General features: G+C 36.1%; 1 protein-coding gene across 3 annotated transcripts; it reads left to right on the forward strand.

Annotated features, from left to right (window-relative positions):
• Positions 1-7,542, forward strand: LOC147281846 (Class II aaRS and biotin synthetases superfamily protein). Of its 3 annotated transcripts, XM_086249050.1 has the most exons (14): positions 1-433; positions 572-660; positions 772-901; positions 1,006-1,098; positions 1,567-1,641; positions 1,900-2,017; positions 2,952-3,094; positions 3,773-3,901; positions 4,137-4,300; positions 4,400-5,593; positions 6,414-6,463; positions 6,665-6,780; positions 6,900-7,069; positions 7,188-7,542. In XM_086249050.1, the coding sequence occupies exons 1-10, from the start codon at positions 41-43 to the stop codon at positions 4,536-4,538; spliced, it is 1,473 nt and encodes a 490-aa protein (XP_086105176.1). In that variant the 5' UTR covers positions 1-40; the 3' UTR covers positions 4,539-5,593; positions 6,414-6,463; positions 6,665-6,780; positions 6,900-7,069; positions 7,188-7,542. The 3 variants fall into 3 exon arrangements, with proteins under 3 accessions (XP_086105176.1, XP_086105175.1, XP_086105177.1); XM_086249049.1 differs by lacking the exon at positions 6,414-6,463; XM_086249051.1 differs by lacking the exon at positions 6,414-6,463 and having other exon boundaries at positions 7,243-7,542.
• Positions 7,543-8,692: the final 1,150 nt, after the last annotated feature.

The following is an 8,692-nucleotide window of genomic DNA, read 5'->3' on the forward strand; positions in this document are numbered from 1 at the left end:
TGCGTCCCAGTAACCAAAGGAGTAGCGAGTCCACAGCAGCATGAGCAAGCTCTCTGCAATTTCTTCTTCCCTCCTTATCCTCCACAAGCCCTTCACTCGCGCACTCAGGTTCCCAATCCCCAAACTACCCCTCCCTCCAAACCCTAGAACCTACTCTTCTATATCGGCGGCTCTGAGCAACAATGCCAGCGGCGGCGGCGGTCGCGCCGGAGCCTTGTCTCCGGCGCCGATCACCAACGACGTGCAGAGGATCGACGTCAACCCTCCCAAGGGCACCAGAGACTTCCCGCCCGAGGACATGCGCCTCCGCAACTGGCTCTTCCACAATTTCAGAGAGGTTTCGCGCCTGTTTGGCTTCGAGGAGGTCGATTTTCCAGTGCTCGAGTCCGAGGCTCTGTTTGTGAGAAAAGCAGGCGAGGAGATTCGAGACCAGGTTAGGTTTTTCTCTCAATTTCTTGTTCTGATATTGAATTTTTTAGCTTTTCTTTTACTTGCATCACGTAAATTGTGAATATATACTTACATTATACCTACATTATACATACATACATACATACACTGCAATGTGCAGCTGTATTGCTTCGAAGATCGGGGAAACCGTCGTGTTGCATTGAGGCCTGAGCTCACTCCTTCTCTGGCAAGGCTGGTGATACAGAGAGGGTACTGAAATTCTGATTCTGCAGCATGTTGCTCCTTAAAGACTTTGTTGTATGTTTTTTGTATCCAGGTACAGATTCCAGAAATTTGATCCCCATGTTTTTTTCTGTCCAGAAAATCTCTATCCCTTCCATTGAAATGGTTCGCCGTGGGACAGTGTTGGCGGTATGAGAGGATGACAAGGGGCCGGCGTCGGGAGCATTACCAGTGGAATATGGATATTATCGGTGTACCTGAAGTTACGGTATTGAGTTGATTCCGTTGCCTTGCATATTGTTGTATTCGGTTATATTATATTATATGCATTTCACTAACCAGCTAAGTTTTTTCTCTCTATTCATGTTGTAGGCCGAAGCAGAACTTATTTCTTCAATTGTCACTTTCTTCAAGCGATTGGGAATTACAGCATCAGATGTTGGATTTAAGGTTTCAAGTCGAAAGGTGTGGATAGTTTTTCCTTGCATGAACTTAGACTATCAGATTCGGAGGTCTTCATAACATTTTTTTTTTGCAATATTGTTCGTCTATCTGTGGGAGTTCTGTTTCGAAAGGCTTTGTATCATGAAATACTTCTCAAGTTGCTTTTCAAAAAATAAAGACAAAAACTGCTGATATATCCCAAATTATTTTAACAATTATACAATTTTGGGCTTTTATGAATAGGTCATGATAGTTGCCAAAAGTCGCATAACTTTCATTACTTATCTGAAAAAATAAAGAAAGCTTTTTACTGTTTGTTTCATTAAAATGAGTTTTCTTTTCAGTTTTAAGGAGTTTCTTAAATTTTATGATTACATTGTTAATCTTTTAAGATGCGTGATCCACACTCTTTTATACATTACAAATTTAGGTTTATTCATGATTTTTTAAACCAGAGCAGATGATTCTTTTAATTTCCTTACTTTACAGGTCTTACAAGAAGTATTGGGGCTTTACTCCATACCTGAAGCTTTATTTGGCAGGGTTTGCATTATCATAGACAAGGTAAATTCTCCAAGGTTGCAAATTTGGATTGCAAGGCACTATGTCCTAGCTTTTTTTTTTTTTTTTTTTAAATCCTCATGGTTGTTCAAAGAATCTAATCTTACTCTTTTGTTGTGTCTGATAGCACAATGAATATGGTATCACACATTTCAGTGCAATATTTTCTCATTCTGCTTATACATAACCATACATTGTAACGAGAATGTAGATTTTTGTTACTATTTTCTAATCCTTTTCTGGGGATTTAATGGTAAACAGATTGAGAAGATCCCATTGGATGATATGAAAAAAGAGTTGAAATCTGCTGGTGTATCGGACGAGGCTATTGAGCAGTTATTACAAGTTCTTTCCATAAAGTCATTGACAGAGTTGGAAGGTTGGTCTTATTGATTTTTTGATTCCTTTATATATATATTTTTTGGCTTAAAAGGTAAAATTCACTATCTTTCCCCCTCTCCAAGATGTGAAGTATATAGTCTGTATTCTCTGATCAGCCTGCACAGATCCTATCCAGCTCTTTGCATATATTATATGTAAAAAGGTTTTTATTAGACATTTTGGCTTCCCTCATGAGATTGTAGATGAAAAGCTTTCATGCAGCATAAAGGCAGATTTCCAACTGAATTAAAAATGTTACTCTTGTGTAGCACCCCTTAGAAATGTCATCAGTTGTGAGTTTGACAGTAAATTATTTGAATATATAGACTAGAGAAAATCTAAGTAAAAGTTCTAGTATGCCTTTGCAAAGCTTTGGTAAGTAGTACTCATTCTAAAATATTTACGTTAGTATCCAGCGCAATGTTCTGTTATGTATGCTTTTTTCTTCAAAGTCGCTCAATATTACAATGAGGCATACCCAAATGATTGATCAGTTCTTCTCCTTGGGATACCACAGGTATCTCAAACATTGTAAAGGCTTAGGTGGCCCTGTAAAGGTGGAGAAAACCAGCAGGTACAAAATGAGGAAAACTTATTTAAGGGGTTCCTATGTAAGAATTAAAAATATAAAATAAAAGGAAAATTATTTTTGGGAATGGTGATGGTGAAATCAAGAGTTGGATGTTACTCATGGGACAGAGAGAAGAGAATGAATGTTGAAAGTGGTAAGGGATGGTGGGAGGAGGTGGCTGCAACTTTAAGTGTATATAAATTGAAGTCATAATAATCAAATTAAATTTATTATTTGTTTCAAAAGTTGTTGAGGATGTAGGTGTTTTTGGAAATCCTTTGTGATTTCTGATTAAAAGGTTCTCTTTATTGGTGGAGATGGTGCAATTCTTAGTATGAGTTCCATGTTTGTCTTTATGTAGAGATACTTGGAGATGCTGGGGAAGCAGTTGCTGATCTGAAACAACTATTCTCTCTTGCGGACAAATTTGGTTATTCTGAATGGATTCAATTTGATGCTTCTATTGTTCGTGGCCTTGCCTACTATACTGGTATTGTCTTCGAGGTTAGATTTTTCATTTTGCGCCTCCAAATTTTTGACATTGCAGTAGTAGTCATACTTGTAGAATGATTCAAGTCGAAACATTATTTCCATATGCTTTTATTGTTCTGTTGGTTGGTGCCTGATGACATGCCTTTATAGTCTGGTATTTACCTTTATGAGTGTAAATTAAGTCCCTGGGGATCATATTTTTAGTGCGCTTCTATTTCGGGCATCAATATAACCATGAGGATGAAGTTTATGGACAGTACCTTACTGTCAATTTATCAACTTTGGAAGTACTGAAATGTTGGCATAAAATGGATCTGTGAGCAAAAATGTTAGAAGCATTATTATATATACTACCCTAGAATATTTTGGAGTTCTTTTGGGTGTAAAGTGAAATGTTGGCTATGATACTGTCATTACTTTTTCTTGAAGCAATTGGCATGTGACACGTGGTTTCATGTCAAAACTTGTGCCACTAAAATTTCAGATGCGGAGAATACTCAAAACTCTGCATTATATGTAAGAACAGATTTTTGTTCTGTTAACGGAGAAATAAGAGCCAGAACGTAACTGCTTCTGTCTATGCGTGATTACTTAATCATGAAGATTTGTTCTCCCTTGTATGTATAGAAAAATGCTACTACTTTTTTCATTAGTAAACATGATCCCTAACAGATACAATTATGCTCTCAGGGTTTTGATAGAGGAGGAAAGTTACGAGCCATTTGTGGTGGTGGGAGATATGACCGCTTGCTTTCTACTTTTGGTGGTGATGATATTCCTGCTTGTGGCTTTGGATTTGGTGATGCTGTCATAGTAGAAGTGAGTTAAAACTTCTATTTTCTATTCTTTGCTTTATGACGTAATTCGCTTCTATTAAATCAAATATTCTTATTCAAGCAGAATATGGTGCTTATGATTTGGAAAAATACTACTAGTATTATCAACTTATATGGTTTACCCATATTCATTCTTGTCTCCTAATTGTTTTTGACTTTGTTTTTCTCATTTTTGTTTGCTTTATTATGTATTTGACATTTTGGTGTGAGGATTGTAGTTGCTTAAGGAGAAGGGTCTTCAGCCAGAACTCAGCCTGCAAGTCGAGAACATTGTGTGTGCTCTCGATCCTGGACTTCAAGGAGCCGCTGCAACAGTTGCAACCATACTCAGGGAAAAAGGCCAAAGTGTTGATTTAGTCTTGGAGAGCAAACCGCTTAAGTGGTATTTGCTGCCATCTTATAGCTGCTTGCAAAATTCTATGTCAATCACTGTGCTTCTAATATGTTATCGTTCCATGTGTGACATTTGTCCCTATTTCAGGGTATTCAAGCGTGCTGCTCGAATAAATGCTAACAGGCTGATATTGGTGGGAGATTCAGAATGGCAAAGGGGTATGGTTGGTGTAAAAATCCTTTCTTCCGGTGAACAACGTGAGATCAAACTTGATGAACTAGAGTGATAAGAAATTGATTATTTGGAGTTTGTACTGTTTATTTTTATTTTTGGTAGGTAGGTTCAGTTCAAAATTCTCCCCCAACTTATGTACTTACATAATTTTTGGTCAAAATATTAAGGAAATTACAGATTTTTGTGTCAGTCTCAATAAAGCTTGTGTAACCATTTGTTGACTGTTATATTTAGTAATTTGCTTGTTCTGCAGCACATGTCATGTTCCTTAGGAGCAATACTAAGAAATTATGATAACTACACCCATCCCATATAGTTCTCTCACTTCAAAATGGGAAGTCTTATAACACAAACACATTAACAGACACAAATTAGTCTTTTGAAGTTGGTTTATACTTTGCTTAGAAGTTTCTTAGAGAGTCCAATTTGATGTAGAATTGAATGATATCCCTTTTCTTTTTGGTTGTTTCTTTCTGTTAAAATGCTTTTCTTGGCCAATTTCTCATATGGCAGGGTCATCATCTTCTTCCAAATAACACTTTTTCCTCGTCTACCTGAACTAGTAAATATATTAGAATAATTATTCTCTTTTAATGCCTTTTAGCTCACTGATAAATTGTGTTATCCATACTATAAAAGCTTTCGTATTAATGACATATTAAGCAGGAGGGAGGAAGGAGTAGGTTTACTATTTAATGCTTTGACATTACTTTATGGTATTTCCAAGCTTCTCAGCCACAGTCCATTCATTGACAAGATTCGTGTCTAGGAGTCCTATGATTGCCTTTAGTTTGATGGAGTGACATGACCTTCTCAAATAATATCCAGAATATAACTATCTGATGGGACCTGCATCATGCAAAGAGGTTTTCTATAAACCCAGATTTTTATAAAGACCAGAAAATTATGGGAACTTTGTGTTTAGAATGGTAATGGTTGCTGGGATATAAATAGAAATCGGCTTCATGAGTTGGATTGTTGGAACTAAAACACTTGCTTGTATAGCACTGCAGTAGAAGAATGTAACCCAGTGTGCAACTTGTGAAGAAGAAAGCATAGATGACATGAAGTCTCTTCCAGATTGATACTCTCTGCAGAATCATGAAGGTACCATGAGATCTTTGCTTTAAGAAAGTCAGATTTTAAATTCACTCATTTCATTCTAACTTGGACTGGTCTTTATTAGCTCTTTTAGTGCAATTTGAAATTTACTCACTTTAACAGAGAATGATTTCTTTGGCCATTTTCTTGAAGTGATTTGCTGGGGCACATGACCAGCGGTGTTGTTGCTAACAATATGCCTTGAAGGTACTAGGGAATTCAATTTTGACCCAACAAAAACGGAAGAGGATGGTGTGGGAGGAATTGATAAGTTAAAATTTATAAAACATGATTGCAGGTAGAAGAATTAGGTCAGACCATATTCTTACTGCTAAGTTCCACACAAAGACAAATTTCCAACCTCTAGGCTAGCTGTTACTGCAAGATCTGTATCTTCCACTGTATATATATGTCAAGCAGTAAATTCTAATGTCTAAAGTTGTAGTTATATTTCTTCATTAGTACAGCAAATTATTACCTGTTAATGGACTAATATATTTTACCATTAAACCCAAAGAATGAACACGTTGAGGAGCCCTTCCAGTCTGTAATGAAGGTCTGATATGTTGGAAGTTACAGGAGGTAAGTTAGGAAACTTGCAAATTACCTTTTTTGTTCCCTCTTTCAGTCTATTGGTGTTGACCATTTGATAAACAGTGTAAAGAAAACATGATTTGCGTGCACTGCAGTTAGATGCAAGCATTAACTTGTTACACCTCATCTGTATTGTTGGTTTCCTGATGAATGATTGACTGTTGAAACTTGTCATTGACACATCAAAGTTATCATGATTCTCAAGTTGTTTTTTCCTGTGAATTGGCTCAAGGTTGCTGCATTCTTTTGCAAAGAACTCTGTACTAGTTCGACTGAAAAAAGGTCTATAGTTTCTAGTGCTGTCATGAGTAATTATCAATTTTTTTCTTTCAAAAGTATTCATGAATTATATTTTTTAAGCAATTTGTTCTTTCTATTTCTATCATAGTCCCTATTGTGAGATAATTCTTTTTGGTAAATGGTACAAATATAATACTTTGAGGAAGTGAGTTGGTCTAAAATTTTCTCTTCTGGTCTTAACAGAAATCTTCTTTTTGTGATGCTGGACTTGGTACTATTCTAAAATTCCTTGGTTCAGCTGCTATACTGGTTATTATGTCAACTTTGAAAGTAGAACGCTACAATATATGCATATTTGGGTGAGGAGATGATATAGATTTGTAGATTTATTAATAACACTGGTTTCATGGATGCTGTAAAAATATCTGAGGTATTTGTTTGTTCCATATTGTGTTTGGTGGAATTCCATCGAATTTAGGCTTACTACAACCGGCAACAAGTAAGTCGCTGATGAACAGCCAGCCACATATTCGATTCTTAACCAACCATTTATTGGAGGTTTGAGATGAATCGATCTGAGCAAGCATTTATCTTGTTGTGGCCTCTTCCATCACCATCATGGAAAGAATGGAATAAACAAAGCCAAAGGTACTCCATAATTCACAACTAGCTGCTTCTATTCGCCAGCTTTTTCTTTCGTTTTTGTTTCTATTTTTGGCTGTTTAAATTATTTAATTTGGCGTTGTGCTTTCTTTTGTGATGGTAGTGTCTCAATCCTGGAAGATTTGGCCATTAACGAGCCATTGCAATTGTGACCACAGGGCAGGGGTCTATCAATCATGGGTAGTGGGCACAACGATGGAGGGAGGTTGGCTGTTCTGTTCACTGTTGGGGTCCCAACCGACGATTCATGATTCACGTTGTGCCAGACACCCTTGCTAGCTTACAGTGAGTGAGAGCAGTGGCTCAGGTTCTGCTTTTGTGGCCGTTTCCTAGCTAGATGCCATTACCCAAAAACAAACGGGTCCTCCGATTTCCTTTTTTACTCATTGTTTTTAATTTCCACTCACCCAGATTTCCAAAAGTTTCATCTTCAAATGGACCAAACTCTTTGCATGCTTTTTCACTGTTTCCTTTTCTGTTTGTTTTTTTTTTTGTCCGGTAAGAAAACAAAAACTGCAATATAGTTATGGATTGATAATGTGGCATCACTAATAAGGGATTGAGACCCATACTCATCTAGTCATCTCTTTTGGTAATGCTGCAATACCAATCCTTGTTACTCTTTGAACACACTAAGACTAGAGGTGTACATCGACCGGCCTGAGTTTGACACAGGCATGGCCCGTTTAAAGTTGACCTAGCTTGGCCCGTCATTAAGTGGGATCGATTGAGCTAGGTCCGTACTTATGGACCGGGTCAGGCCAGGCCAAAGTTTTCTCTCCCGTTGGGCTAGCTTGGCCCGAGCTCATTACGGGTTAGTTCGTTTATATTAGTTTATCATTTTTTAAAAAAATTTAAAGACTAATTTTTAGTTACATAAATAAAAATATTTCTAAAAAATTAAATACAATTATACATTCAATTACAAACTTATTTTTTATTGATTGCTATTTTTCAAAAATTTATATTGATATGGTTAATTAATTTTAAAAATTAAGTCTTTGATTTATTAAATAATAACATAATTTTTTATAATTAATCGGGTTGGCCCAGTACGACCCGTTATGGGATGGGCTATGGGTCGGATTAGGCTTAAGGTTTAAAATAATTGAGCTGGGTCAAGTTGGCCTGAACACGACACGAAGCGCGAATGGATCGGTTTTAAACGGGTCTGCCCCGTTGTACACCTCTACACACAGTGTATGTATATTCCTTCATAAAATCACTTGTTTGCAAATAAATTCATTAAAAATTAGGTTCGTTGATTTTAGATACTAAATTTCAATGTTATTTCATTAACTACTGAAACGTTTATGTCATTTCACTTTAAATATTAAATTTCAATTTAAGTACTAACTTTAAAAAATATGGTTAAGTGACGAGCGCTCAGTGTCAAAAAATTTACTTTTCGTACAGATTTGTGATCTAATCCAAAATATCGTCTTGTTCTAGGTTAGTATTTAAACTAAAAAAAAAAAAATTATTGTCTTGCTTTGTTTAAAAACTATTGATATTTGATATTTAATTCTAATTTTTTATAAAAATCAATCTTTATATTAAAAAACTTTTTTTTAAAAAAAATATTTAAGATAAGATTTTGTGTAACTT

The sequence above is a fragment of the Dryas octopetala genome, chromosome 6 (genome assembly GCF_963921425.1).
Source record: "Dryas octopetala chromosome 6, drDryOcto1.1, whole genome shotgun sequence".
Taxonomy (NCBI): domain Eukaryota; kingdom Viridiplantae; phylum Streptophyta; class Magnoliopsida; order Rosales; family Rosaceae; genus Dryas; species Dryas octopetala.